This window comes from Oryctolagus cuniculus, chromosome 6 (genome assembly GCF_051225735.1).
Source record: "Oryctolagus cuniculus isolate XC-2025 breed Fujian yellow rabbit chromosome 6, ASM5122573v1, whole genome shotgun sequence".
Taxonomy (NCBI): Eukaryota; Metazoa; Chordata; class Mammalia; order Lagomorpha; family Leporidae; genus Oryctolagus; species Oryctolagus cuniculus.
Window position 1 is genome coordinate 91857110 of NC_142872.1, and position 15418 is coordinate 91872527.

A 15418-nucleotide genomic window follows, 5' to 3' on the forward strand; every position below is an offset into this window, starting at 1 on the left:
CTGGCATCTACTTGTCTAGAAATATTGGCAATCTGTGAGCCATAAAAGACAATCAAGAGTCTGAATTAGATATAAAGCAAACTAAATGCAACCTTTACCTCTTCTCCACTTTCACTTTTCACAACTTGCTGAGCTTTCATAACCTTGGTTGATGCTATCGCTGATGCCAAAGCCTGGAACAGGATGAGAGGGATCAATTTTGAGCATTGATTTGTTTAGCTGTAACCTTAGGCATTTTTCAGCTATGTTATACTAACCTCCGCCTTCAAATCTGAACGGATTCGCACCACACATCTTTGCACAGCCATTTGAAAAGTAAAGCTAATAACACCTTTAATTTTTAACAAAGCCTCTTCACATAGATTTCTCCGAGACTGAAAAATAAAAGGAAATTGTCATTAAATATGATAAAATAATAACAGGGAAGACATCAACTCAAATCATCCTAAACTAGTCATTTTCATTATATTTTGGGGGAAAGGGGTGTAGAGCTAGGACATGAACCCAGACACTCCGATATGGTATTTGGGTGCCCCAAGTGACCTCGTAACTGCTGTGTCAAATATGTGTCCCTCCTCTGTACTGTTAACAACTTTGTAAGAAGTTAGTCAGGGGGCCAGCACCGTGGCTCATTTGGTTGATCCTCCGCCTGCGGCGCTGGCAACCCATATGGGCGCCAGGTTCTAGTCCTGGCTGCTCCTCTTCCAGTCCAGCTCTCTGCTGTGGCTGAGGAGTACAGTGGAGGATGGCCCAAGTGCTTGGGCACCTGCACCTGCATGGGAGACCAGGAGAAAGCACCTGGCTCCTGGCTTTGGATCGGTGCAGTACCGGCCATTGTGACCATTTGGGGAGTGAACCAACGGAAGGAAGACCTTTCTCTCTCTCTCTCTCTCACTGTCTGTAACCCTACCTGTCAAATAAATAAAAACTCAGAGGGCTTCCATAGCCTTGGAAACTCATGACTGGAGCATAGGGAGATTACTGATGCCATAGACAGGAGTGTCAATTGGTAAAGTCAACAACAGGAGTCACTGTGCACTTACTCCCCATGTAGGATCTCTGTCCTTAATGTGCTGTACATTGAGATTTAATGCTATAACGAGTACTCAAACAATATATTTCACTTTGTGTTTCTATGGGGGTGCAAACTGTTGAAATCTTTACTTAATGCATACTAAACTGATCCTCTGTAAAAAAAAAAAAAAAAAAAAAAAAAGAAATTATCAACTCCCAACTTGACTCTCACTGGGATTAAACATGACAATAGGTCTGATCTGATTTCATCATCATTTAAAAAAAATCATCCATTATTTTTCACTTTATGTTTCTGTGTGGGAGCAAACTGTTGAAATCCTTACTTAATGTATACTAAGCTGATCTTCTGTATATTAAGATAATCGAAAATGAATCTTGATGTGAATGGAAGGGGAGAGGGAGTGGGAAAGGGGAGGATTGTGGGTGGGAGGGACGGTATGGGGGGGAAGCCATTGTAATCCATAAATCGTACTTTGGAAATTTATATTCATTAAATAAAAGTTAAAAAATAAATAAATAAATAAAATAATAAAGTTAGTCAGTTAATTCACATTTTAAACAAAAAGTACAGGAAAAAAATGCCAAAAACCAGAAAAAAAGACAGTCCTCTAGCTGAAGCATGAGCAAACTACAATCCATCAGCTGATTTTGTAGATGACATTTCACTGGAACATGGCCAAAGTCACTCATTCATGTATCATATGACATGAGTTTCCTGCTAAGCAGAAAGCTGACAGAGACCCATGTCAATGTGCTAAGCCCAGAATATTTACTCCCTGACCCTATAAAGAAGATGGGACAGATGTTGTGGCACAGAAGGTTAAAACATCATATGCAATGCTGGCAGCCCATACCCACGTCCCACTTCAGAGTGCCCATTTGAGTCCTGGATGCTCCTCCTCTGATTAGCTCCCTGCTAATGCACCTGGGAAGGCAGTGGAAATGGCCCAAGTACTTGGGCTGGGGCCCCTGCCACCCACATGAGAAACCACTATGGAGCTCCAGCTTCTGGCATCAATCTGGCCCAGCCCTGAACGTTGTACACCATTTGGGGAGTGAGCAAGTAGTTGATGGAAGATATCTCTCTGACACTCTTCCTTTCATATAAATAATTTAATAAAAAAAAAAAAAGCTCAATTCTGGAATCACACTACCTAGATTCAAATCTTGACTCATCTTTTCATTTCCTCCACCTATGTGACTTGGATATGTTATTTAAACCATTCTAAAACTCAATTTCCCATTCTACAAAAATAAGATAATGACATTCCTCTTGGAGTTGATTATCAAATCAGATAATCAATGGAATATACTTATCCTGAGTGCCAGGTTACGTCACTAAAAAGTGCTGAGCAAGATAACGCAGTGCTAGTGTTAACTTGCTAGTGTTTTCTTTTGTATTTTGGCAATCACATTCTTGCTATATATTTGGCCTATGTTTTTCTAAGTGCTTTATTGGGTTTTATTATTTGGTTTGTGCTAGTTTTAAAAAAGAATTATATTCTTAGTCACTACAATGTGATGGTACTAAAGATATTTCAATATCTTAATATCTTGCATTCAATTTATATTTATCAGAACTTGCTTCCTAAACATTTTTCAAGATCTTGTAGCTCCAAATTCAGTAAGACAGGTGTTACCTCATTTGGCTCTGTCACAGATAATATGCATAAGGAAGGCTTCCTCTCATAAGAATACTTCAAAAAGCTTGAAGAAAATATAATTTAAAAATAATTTATTTTGGCCCAAATATTTTTGAAATCCATGCACATTTTTTATCATAGTATTCACTTTCCATGAACTTTTTATATAAAGACTCCTTTTTATGTACAAAAACCTAAATCTTGAGGCCTGAGCACCTAAATACTATAACTAGAAAAAGCTATGGATAATCTATTATAACCTACCTAGCATAGGTAAAGGGATAAATGATGTTCTGCCAGTTGCCACCCATAAATATGTAAAAGATTTCATTCCAAACATATACTCTAAGAAATATTAAATGGGGCTGGTGCTGTGGCATAGTGGGTAAAGCCACCTGCAGTGCTGGCATCCCATACAGGCGCCAGTTTGAGACCTGACTGCTCTACTTTCCATTCAGCTCTCTGCTATGGCCTGGGAAAGCAGTACAAGATGGCCCAAGTCCTTGGGCCCCTGCACCCATGTGGGAGACCTGGAAGAAGCTCCTGGCTCCTGGCTCTGAATTGGCGCAGCTCTAGCCGTTGCGGCCAATTGGGGAGTGATCCAGCAGATGGAAGACCTCTCTCTCTCTCTCTCTGCCTCTCTTCTCTCTGTGTAAATCTGACTTTCAAATAAATAAATAAATCTTTTAAAAAAAATTCCAATCAGTCCAAAGAAGCCAGGAAAAAAGAGGAAAAATGGCACAAAGGACAGAGCAAATAGAAAGCAATCAGCAAAATGGCTGTTTCAAATCCAACCATATAAATAATCATGCTAAATGTAAATGGCCCAAATACTCCAGTTAAAAGGCAGGTTTTTAGATTAGATCAAAAAAGCAACACTTGGGGCCAACGCTTTGGCATAGTGGATAAAGCTGCTACTTGCAGTGCTGGCATCCCATATTGATGCTGGTTCCAGTCCTGGCTGCTCCACTTCCAATTCAGCGCCCTGCTATGGCCTGGGAAAGCACTGGAAGATGGCCCAAGCCCTTGGGCCCTTGCACCTGTGTGGGAGACCTGGAGGAAGCTCCTGGCTCCTGGCTTCAGATGGGCACAGCTCCGGCCACTGTGGCCAATTGTGGAGTGAACCAGCGGATGGAAGACCTCTCTCTCTGCGTAACTCTGACTTTCAAGTAAAATAAATCAATCTTTAAAAAAAAAAGCAACACTTGACTAGATGAGGCCTGGAAGAAATCCACTTTTAAGTATAGCTATAAATATAAGATATAAGGGTTGGTGCTTAGTGTAAGGGTGAAGAATAAATTGATAAGGAATCACAAGTTATGCAGAATTGCTAATGGAATTCCACAATACTTGAAAAGATTTTGTACAAATGGTATTATTTCTTCCAGTATAGCCACCCAGGGCCTGAAGTTGGTTTTTAATTGCAACTTCTATTTCTTAATAGATATGGAGGAAATTCAGTCATGTATTTCTTCCTGAGTGGGCTATGGTAATTGTCTTTCAAGAAATTTCCCCATTTCATCAGCATTATCAAGTTTATTGGTATAAAGTTATTTAAAATATTTATTTTATCCTTTTAATATCTGTAAGAGCTATAATGATGTCCTGTTACTGACACTGTTTTTCATTTCAGTGATTTCTGTTCTTTTTTGTTTTGTTCTTCTGTTTGCTTTGGCTTTAATTTGCTCTTCTTTTTCTACCTTTCTAGGGTAGAAGCTTATCTTTCCTCTTTTGTAAACATTTTGTGTGAATGAATTTCCACTTAAATACTGTGTCAATTGCTCCCCACAAATTGATGTTATATTTTCATAATTATTCAAGATGCTTTCTAATTCCTCTTTTGATTTATTACTAATGCATGGATTGTTTTGGAAACTCAGATTCTTGAAGTTTCAGGGAAATTTTCCAGGTTATGTTTCTGTTACTGATTTCCAGTTTTTTTTTCATTATGCTCACAGAACACACTTTTATGATTTTAATTCTTTTAAATTTATTATGTTTTATGGCCCACAAAATGGTCTATTACTGGTGAATATTCCATGTGCATAAAAAAACTGAGTATTACCCTGTTGTGAGATAAGACTATTGCATAAATATCAATTAGGTTTAGATGATTTATATTATTATTCAAGTATTTGATACCCTTACTGATTTTCTGTATGCTTCTTGTAATAATTGAGGGTACTGTTCAAATCTTTAGCTCTAACTATGGATTTGCCAATTTCTCCCAGCATTTCTGTCAGTTTTTGCTTCATGTGTTTGGAAGCTTTCTTATTAGAGGCCTAATAAGAAATAAGTACTTGATATTGTTATGTCCTCTGATGAAATGATGTCTTTCGCATAAAATGAGTACAAAATACTGATACTGACTTTTACTCTTGAAGACATCAAATGACACTGAAAAAAAAAAAAACTTGCTGACACGATTTCTCTTGCTCCTCTTATGATCAATATGTCTGTAAAATTCTCACCGTATCATCAAGACCATCTATATGCAAAACCACTGTTTTGGCACGTTTGTTTGTAGTTCCCAGAAAAAACTGAGCTTTCCTTCGACGTGAATTCATTTCACTGAAGCTATCGCCATCTGCCATATTAGAGGACTGAAGAATGTCATAGATTTCAGAGGCCAGGAGTTTTGTTTCTCCTGGAGTTGTAGTTCTGGAAAAGAGACACATACAAATTAAATCAGTCCTGCCCTTCTACTCACTATTCTGTAGTCTTATTTCTCAACTTTAAGGACCCTTATTTCCTTCACTTTGATGCTTTGTTCAATTTAAAAGCAATATAAAAGTGCAACAGAAAGTATCTTGTCTATCACGTTCTTTTATTTCTTTTTTCTTTTTTTCTTTTTTTTTTTTTTTTTTTGACAGGCAGAGTGTGTCGACAGTGAGAGAAACCCAGGCCATAAAGAGAACTGGATAGAAAGAGGAGCAGCTGGGACTCAAACCCATGCCCATATGGGATGCTGGTGCTTTAATCCACTGTACCACAGTGCTGGCCCCAATTAAAAATTTCTGAAAACTAGAACCTTAGGGGGCCAGTGCTGTGAAGTTGCAGGTTAAGCCTTTACCTGCAGTGCATGCATCCAATATGAGCGCCAGTTCATGTCCCGGCTGTTCCTCTTCTGATCCAGCTCTCTGCCTGCCATGGCCTGGGAAAGCAGTAGAAAATGGTCCAAGTGCTTGAGCCCTGCACCCATGTGGGAGACCCGAAAGAAGCTCCTGGTTCCTGGCTTCTGACAGCCTGGCCATTTGGGGAGTAAGCCAGTGGATATAAGACCTCTCATTCTGTTTCTAACTCTACCTCTCAAATAAATAATCTTTTTTTAAAAGATTTATTTTATTTATTTGAAAGACAGAGTTACAGAGAGAGGTAGAGACAGAAAGAGAGGTCTTCTATCTGCTGGTTCGCTCCCAGATGGCCACAACAGCCAGAGCTGCACCGATCTGAAGCCAGGAGCCTCTTCTGGGTCTCCCACGTGGGTGCAGGGGCCCAAGGACTTGGGCCATCTTCTACTGTTTTTCCAGGCCATAGCAGAGAGCTGGATCGGAAGAGGAGCAGCCAGGACTAGAACCAGCACCCATTTGGGATACTGGCACTTCAGGCGAGGGCATTAACCTGCTGCACTACAGTGCCGGCCCCAATAAATTATTCTTCAAAACACACACACACACACACACACACAAACTAGAATCTTAGAAGTTTAGAAGTTCCCCAGATGAACTCAGATATTTCAAAGCTGAAATGCCACATTTCATTCCAGTGGCTTCTATTTATAGTATACCCTTGTTAGATATTCTCAAGTGGCTTAGGAAATACATCTTGGGATGTGTGTTTGGCACAGCAGTTAAGATGCCTCTTGGAAAACCTATATCCCTTATCCAGAAAGCCTGGGTTCAAGCCCTGGCTCTGGTTCTAATTCCAGCTTCCTAGGAGGCAGGAGGTGATGACTCAAGTAGTTAGGTCCCTGTCACCCAGTTAAGAAACCTGGACTGGGTTTCAAGTTCCTAGCTTTGCCTGACCCAGCCCTGGCTGTTGCAGGCATTTGGGGAGTGAACAAGTAGACAGAAGATTGATCTCTTCCCCCATCACACACAAATAAAAAGGAATATTTAAAAAAAAAAAAGCAACTTGTATTAGCAGTGTAACTCTTGAAGTACCAATTAACAAATATCTCAAACTGGATTTAAAATTCTCCTTAAACTACCATCTTAAAAACTCTTTTCAGAAAGGAATCTAGGACTAAAAATATAATATGAAAGGTTCTATCCTTTAATACTTTAATAACAAGCTTTTATTTATGGAAGAGATTAAAATTAGAATATAATGTCAGAGTCATTCTGAGTGACAGAGAGCTGAAATTCTTTTCACAGTTAAAGAACTAAAGATAACAGTGATTTTGAACTCAATCCAAGTGTCAATTTGTAAGCACCAAGTTGACCTCACAAGTCAAAACTGCTGTTTTATACATGTTCCAATCTCAGCAAATTCTCTAGCAAAACATGAGATGGGAATTAAACAACAAAAATTTAATTTACAGAATTTTCTCATTATGTAATACTCTCCTCTGCTTCTCAAGGGGAGAAAAACCTCCATTTTTCCTCCCTATTCCTGTTCCTACCACCCCCTCCCCCCAGGTGAACACTGCCAGATGTAAGGCTCTTCAGTTAATAGGGTAGCATCATTTCACACCAGACTTTCTTTATTCTCCAGGTCTTCCTGGAACGTGGAAAAATCCTCCTGGTACTTCTTTAGTGGCATGGTTCCAGAGCAGCATAACCAGCTCTCCCCTAACTCAGTACTCTAAGACAGAGGCTGCTCTGAAAGTTTGCTTCTAATCCCACTGACTGGCTGGCTGTCATGAAGTAGCGATATCAAAGAACACAAGGAGAGCATCTAATATCCATCTCTGTGCTATCATTTGCCAAGGTGACTATATATGAAAGGGATACTAATTAGCTCATAAGTTTGTTAAGTCAGAATTGTGAAAAATCAGTCATGTGCATCTGGTAATAAAGATATCAAAATGCAAAATAATGTCTAAAGGACAGATAAGTGAGTTTATACTGGCACCTCGATGATAAAGATATAAAACGCGTTCTGCTCTACTTCTCACTCTGATTTCTTATAAATTTTAAGAAAAGAAACACATAGGTAGACAATTACAATAAGATTACCAAAGCAATCTCATTGTTTTTTTTTAAAAAAAAAAAAAAAAAGGAAAATCTCGTGCGAGCCATGAGATGGGTCACAATGCAGTATTTAACAAATTGACCCAAAATCTGACTGTAACACTTTAAAGTCTTGATGTTTACAAGCAAAAACACACGGTTTTATCAACCTAATTATCATATTAGGATAGCACTCAAATACACTGATAAACTTCTAAGGTGGTTAGAAGTTTGGTAAACAAAGGAGACTTTTAAAAAACTTGCAAGGCAGTCTTCAAATCTGACATCTCCAGATTTATATATATATGTGTGTTTATATATATGTATTTATATGTATGTATATATATACACACATACATATATATTTATATACACTGAGAAATGTATATAAATATGTACACTGAAAAATGCATATAAAAAATTGGTACCTCAGATCTCTGCTTCTCAAAGGGTTGAAGGATCAAATTATAATGGAGTACAAGACGACTGTTTCACTATCAAGCAACAGTCACCACATTATTCTAAAAATTATACCTTATTTATTTGAATTAGAAGGCTAAGTCACAAAAAAAAAAAAAAAAAAAAGAGAGAGAGAGAGAGAGAAGGCTAAGTCACTGCAGTAGCCAAGCAGATAAACACTATTTGGATCCCCCTTAACAAAGAACTTGCCCATCTACTCACAGTAGCAGAGTTACCCGCTACAGTGGCTTTGGGATCCATCACAAACTCAAGGTGGTGCCCTTCGCAGGCAGTCCCCAGTCAATGACTAAGCAGGGTAGGAGGAATAAGATCTGGCCATTTCTGCTCAGTGCAGGACTCCTCCCAATAGTAATCTTTGCTTGGAGCTCTCCTACTGGGTTGGCTGTCAAATCTGCATTGCAATCTGGGACCACTTTTGCCCCACTTTGCTTCCTCTTCTCTTTCACAGAAAGTCTAAAGACTTTTCCTGGTTTGTCCTTCTTTACTTTTACAGATCTTATGCTACAATAAAGCTCTTCCTTTTCTAATGCTATCTCAGGATCTCCTTCCCAGAAGATATACCTGAACTGACACCATTTCTCTCACAAAGACACAAGCAGTCTCCCTACCATTTTACAGATATATATAAAATACACACACACATATATACATACAAAACCACATTCTATAGCCATACAAGTAAAGTAGCCCTTATAGAAGTACCTAAATCATGACTAAAGCTTTCCCCAGTTCCAGGGGAACTAAAATATGAATTAATTTGCTTCCATATCAGAGCTCCTGGGTTCAATACCCACCTCAGAATCTTGTCTCCACTTTCCTACTAATGCAGACCCAGGGAGGTAGTTGGGATGGCTCAAATAAGTGGTTTCCTGCCACCCATGCAGGAGACCCAGATTAAGTTACCGGCTTGTGGCTTCAGTCCAACCCAGCCTCAGTCATTGTAGGTATTTGGGAAGTGAACTAGCAGTTGGGAGTTCTATCTGCTTCTGAAATAAATTAACTGATTTAAAAATGATTCATAATTACACTATCTGTCAAAATTTTAATAAAGCTGAGTGTTTTTCTAAGGACTATTTTTTTTTTTCAAGATTTATTTGTTATGGAGATCAGAGTTACAGGGTTCAGTCCCCAGATAGCTGCAACGACCAGGGTTGAGCCAGGCTGAAGCCAGGAGTTTTATCCAGGTCACCCACGTGGAGGCAGGGGCCTAAACACTTGAGTCATATTCTGCTACTTTTCCCAGGCAATTAGTAGGGAGCTGGATCAGAAGTGGAGAAGCCACGAATCAAACCAGTGCCCATATGGGATGCTGCCATCATAGGTGGCACTGTTTTTACCAGCTCTGCCACAACGCTGTCCCAGGACTTTTATTAATGTCAGTGTTTAAGAATTATAAGAACATTAGTCATTGAAATATTAATCACCAAAACATTTTGAACACAGAGCCCACATAAGTATGCATTTATAGAATTAAAAATGTGGTTAAAATTCTATATTAACTATCAGTATATATTCAACAAGATCAATTTTTCTACTGTATTGGGAAACACTATCTATTGTACTTACTTCTGTATAACATTTTGTAAGCTCAACATCATACCCAGTTCCCCCTTCATCTTCTCTCTGTTCGCACGGCATTCTGCCAAGTATCGCAGAGCCTACAGCAGGAAAATAAGTAATAGGTTAATCAACACGCCCAAACTACTAAAGATGCTGCTAATTTATTGCAAAAGCAGAAAGAGAAAAATAAGTTTTTGTTTCTTCTAGAATGACTTGATCTTGAAGTGTTTGCAACTCTCCTTTAAACGTGATATTCAGGGGCCTGAATTGTGGCGTAGTGGGTTCAGCCACTGGCATCCTATATGGGTTCAGGTTTGAGCCCCAGTAGGTCCACTTCTGACCTAGCTCCCTGCTAATGTTCCTAGGAAAGCAGTGGAAGCTGGCTGAAGTACTTGGGCACCTGCCACCCACGTGGGAGAGACCCATTCCTGGCTCCAGACTTTGGCCACCTATGATGCCAGCATGCCATATGGGCACTGTTGAGGCCATTCATTATCTCCCTGTCACTATGCTGTTCAAATAAATAAATAAATCTTTTTTAAAGATTTCTTAAAGTCATTTGGAAGGCATAATGACAGAGAAAGGGAGACAAGGACAGAGATCTTCCATCTGCTGTTATCCCACATGATCACAGAAGCCAGAAGCCCAAAACTCCACCTGGGTCTCTGACAGGGTGGCAGGGGCCCAATTACTTGAGCCATCTTCTGCTGCTTTCCTAGGTGCACTAGCAGGGAGCTGGATTGGAAGTGGAGCAACTGGGACTCAAACTGACATTAGGATATGGGATGCTGGCACCCTTCTCCTGAAAGTTTACAAGTGTTTCCTTCCCACGCTCTTTCTTTAGGGAGCTCATTTAGCTATTCACACTTTACACCTAAATTGTGCTATCACCCACAGACCTACCAATCACTCATCGTTCACAGAAAACCTTTTACCTCTGAAAACTACATCTCCAAAACCCTGCCATCTCAGTCCACTGACCTTTCACATTTCCACCAGTCCTTTAACTTCCATTTTGAAAGTGCCTAGTCATTACTGAAAACATGCCATGTGGGGTAGGCATTTAGCCTAGCTGTTAAGACGCCTGCGTCCCAACTTGTAGTACCTGAGTTTGATACCCGACTCCATCCAGCTCCTGACTGCAGCTTACTGCTAATGGACCCTGGGAGGCAGAGGTGACAGTTCGTGCAATTAGTTTCTTGTCAACCACATGAGAACTGGATTGCATTCCTGACTCCCAGCTTTGGTCCTGGCCTAGACCCAGCCATTGCTGGCATTTGGGGAGTGAACCAGTGGATGGGAACATGTGCTTGATCTCACCCTTTCTCTCAAATTAATTTAAAAAAAAAATTTTAAAGAAGAGAATGTGCCATCTATGAAATAAAAAATTCAACAACCTCTTTTCTTTTTAGCAACTACTCCTATAACGACCTCCACTTCAGCCCATAAAGAATGAACTGCTCCAGCTTAATATGTTATCCCTCTTAGTATTTTTGTTTGTTTGTTCTACTTAATACTTTTGGTTGAATACTGTAATCAATACACAATTCTTCTTAAGTGCTGAAACTTAACTGAAAAGTGATCACTGTTAAATATAAGAGTGGGAATAAGAGAGGGAAGAGATGTGCAATTCGGGACATGCTCAAGCTGACTTACCTCAAACAGTAGAGTTAGAAACATACCAGGGGATTCAAATTCAATCCCATAGAGGGGGCATGTACCAATGCCATCTCACTAGTCCCAGTGATCAATTTCTGTTCACAATTGATCATAATGATAGGACTAAGAACCAAAGGGATCACATAAACAAGAATAGAGTCTGCAAATACTAGCTGATAGAATCAAAAAGGGAGAGAATGATCCAACATGGGAAGTGAGATACACAGCAGACCCATAGAATGGCAAATGTCCTAACAGCACTCTGGCCTCAGAATCAGCCCTTAAGGCATGCGGATCCGGCTGAAATGCCCATGAGAGTATTTCAGGCATGGAAAGCCAAGACACTCTGGGGAAAAAAACCTAAATGAAAGATCTCCACGGGTGAGATCCCAGTGGAAAGAATGGGTCATCAAAGAAGGAGGTACCTTTCTCTGAAGGGAGGAGAGAACTTCCACTTTGACCATGGTCTTGTCTAAAAATGATCAGAGTCAGTGAACTCAGGGGGCTTCCATAGCCTTGGCAGCTCATGACAAGAGCCTAGGGTGATTACTGATGCCATAAACAAGAGTGTCAATTTGTTAAGTCAACAACAGGAGTCACTGTGCACTTACTCCTCATGTAGGATCTTTGTCCTTAGTGTGCTGTACATTGAGATTTAATGCTATAACTAGTACTCAAACAGTATTTTTCACTTTATGTTTCTGTGTGGGAGCAAACTGTTGAAATCTTTACTTAATGTATGCTAAACTGATCTTCTGTATATAAAGAGAATCGAAAATGAATCTTGATATGAATGGAAGGGGAGAGGGAGTGGATAAGAGGAGGGTTGTGGGTTGGAGGGACGTTATGGGGGGGAAGCCATTGTAATCCATATTCTGTACTTTGGAAATTTATATTCATTAAATAAAAGTTAAAAAAAAAAAAAAAAAAAGAATGAACTGCTCCAAGAACTGCCCTTCCTCCATAAAAAATGAACAAATGGAACATGTATTAGATACTTGTTTCCAGACACTGGGCAAGAAACAGCAAAAGGCTGTAACCAAGGTGGGCCTCTCAGTTACCCCACTTTACAATTCTGAAGGTAGTTTCTAAATTGTAGCATAGGGAAGGGGCCCCAAATGGAAGCCAAAAGTCTTGCTGAGTTCAGGAGTCATAGTTGAGAGTTGAGCAGTTTGGAATTTGCAAAGCAGAATAACAGAGGAGGGATCTGCACCGCAAGAGATCTACAGAAGGGAGCCCAGAATCTTCAGTTGAATACTGATCTGTACATGCCTGGGATAACAGGCTGCATGGCTAGGGAATAAAATCACTAGAAAATATGGAAAACAATTCTTGGAGCTCACAAAATGGGCTAAGAATAGTTTGGATGCTACCAGCCAGGGGTGCAAAGATCTCATCTTGTAAGAGGCATCAGGCGGGCCAGTGCTGTGGCGCAGTGGGTTAAAGCCTTGGCCTAAAGCGCCAGCATCCCAAATGGGCGCCAGTTCTAGTCCCAGCTGCTCCTCTTCTATCCAGCTCTCTGCTATGGCCTGGGAAAGCAGTAGAAGATGGCCTAAGTCCTTGGGCCCCTGCACCCATGTGGGAGACCCAGAAGAAGTTCCTGGCTCCTGACTTCAGATTGGCTCATCTCTGGCCATTACAGCCATATGGGGAGTGAACCAGCAGATGGAAGACCTCTCTGTCTCTACCTCTCTCTCTAACTCTGTCTTTCAAATAAATAAAATAAATCTTAAAAAAAAAAAAAAAGAAAAGAAAAGAAAAAAGAGAGGCATCAGGGAGAACCCTCAGAGAACCATCACTTGGGGCAGGTGTTTGGCACAGAGGTTAAGTCACCACTTGGAGTACTGGGTTCAAGTCTCATCGTCCACCTCTGACCCAGCTTCCTGCTAACATGCATCCTGGCAGGCAGAAGGTGACAGCTCAAGTACTTGGGTCACTGCCACCAACACAGGAGACCCAAAATTGAGCTCTGGGTCCTGGCTTTGGCCTGGCCCTGCCCTGTCCTGGCTGTTGCAGACATTTGGAGAGTGAACCAGTAGATGCAAGATGAGAAATGTCTAGTAGCATCTAATTAAAAATCACCAAGCATGAAAAGAAGCCAAGAAAATATAACCCATAATGCAGAAGGGAAAATGAAAAGCAATCAGTGAAGCAAACCAAGAGACAACACTAAGAGAGAAAGAACTTAGAAGGACACCCAGTTACTACAAATGCACTCCATATGCTCTAAGATGAGCAGAAAAAGTGAAGAAAGAAATGGACATAAGAAATGACCCAAATGTAACTTATAAAAGACAAAAACATTAGACATAAAGATAAAAGAATCAGTGACCTTTAAAAACTACCAATAGGCATGGCGCTGTGATATAGTGGGAGGAGCTACCACCTGCAGTGCCAGCATCCCATATGAGTGCCAGTTCAAGTCCTGGCTGCTCCACTTCTGATCCAACTGCCTGCTAATGTGCCTGGGAAAGCAGTGGAAGATGGCCCAAGTGCTTGAGTCCCTGCACCCACATGGGAGACCTGGAGGAGGCTCCAAATCTTGGCTTCGGATGGTCCCAGCTCCAGCCATTGCAGCCATTTGGATGGAAGACCTCTCTCTGCTCTCTGCCTCTGCCTCTCTGGAACTCTGTCTTTCAAATAAATAAATCTTAAAAAAAAAAAAAAAAAACTAGCAATAAATGCACCTGGATAAGCAACAGAAGACAGTTCAATTAGTTGGGCACTTTCCACCCATGTGGGAGTCCCAGATGGAGTTATAGGCTCCTGTCTTTAGCCCAACCATTGCAACCATTTGGGGAATGAACCAGAAGATTCCTTCTCTCTCTCTCTCTCTCTATTTCTCTCTTTTCACCTACTTTCTCTAACTCTGCCTTTTTTTTTTTTTTTTTTTTTGACAGGCAGAGTGGACAGTGAGAAAGACAGAGAGAAAAGTCTTCCTTTTTGCCGTTGGTTCACCCTCCAATGGCCGCCACGGCCAGCGCACTGTGGCCAGCGCACCGCGCTGATCCGAAGGCAGGAGCCAGGTGCTTCTCCTGGTCTCCCATTGGGTGCAGGGCCCAAGCACTTGGGCCATCCTCCACTGCACTCCCTGGCCACAGCAGAGAGCTGGACAGGAAGAGGGGCAACCGGGAAAGAATCCGGCGCCCCTACCAGGACTAGAACCCAGTGTGCCGGCGCCGCTAGGTGGAGGACAGGTAGTCTATTGAGCCGTGGTGCCAGCCTAGCTGCCTTTCAAATAAATAAATCCTTTAAGAAGAAAAAAAGCTAGCAACAGAAACTATCTAAAATAATACACAGAGAGGGAGAAACATTTTAATAAAATAACAAAAAAACAGTGTGACAGTGTCCCAGGGGACAAAATACGGTAACCAACATACAAGGAATTAACAGGTTCATAGGAAATGCATATTATGAAAAAACTACATAGGTTTCAAAAAATTTCTACACCAGGGGCCATCTAGTGGGAGCAGGTTAAGCTGCCACCAGTGACACCAGCATCTCATGTGGGCTCCTGTTTGTGTCCAGGCTGCTCCTCTTCCAATCCAGCTCCCTGCTAATGGCTGGCCTGGGAAAAGCAGAGGAAGGTGGCTCAAATAATAAAAAACAAAACACACACACAAAAGTCCATATCAAAGTATATAATAATAATTTACTGAAAACCGGTATTAAAGTCTCAGAAGCCAGAAAAAGGCATCATAAATCTGTATATATGAAAACATGAAACATGTATAACAAATAAAAATTTTAAAAGGGCACTATGTAGAGAGGAACAAAGATAAAAATTACAATTTTCTCAATAGAAATACAAACCTAAAGTCTGCGCAGCAGCATGCTTTACATATTTGCAAAAAAAAATCACTAGCA

At 40.6% G+C, this 15418-nt stretch overlaps 1 protein-coding gene across 8 annotated transcripts in view; it reads right to left on the reverse strand.

Annotated features, from left to right (window-relative positions):
* Window positions 1-15418, reverse strand: part of ARMC1 (armadillo repeat containing 1) — a 43045-nt gene that overhangs the window by 2846 nt on the left and 24781 nt on the right. For 5 of the 8 annotated variants that reach the window (XM_089336280.1, XM_002710530.6, XM_089336283.1 and 2 more), the window contains 4 exons: window positions 9899-9990; window positions 5150-5339; window positions 258-374; window positions 99-173 (listed from right to left, as the gene is read on the reverse strand). In XM_089336280.1, the coding sequence (XP_089192406.1) occupies window positions 99-173; window positions 258-374; window positions 5150-5339; window positions 9899-9990 (474 nt within the window). The remainder of the gene's footprint in view (window positions 1-98; window positions 174-257; window positions 375-5149; window positions 5340-9898; window positions 9991-15418) is intronic. The other 3 variants (XM_070075103.2, XM_089336284.1, XM_089336285.1) reach the window with 1 other exon arrangement.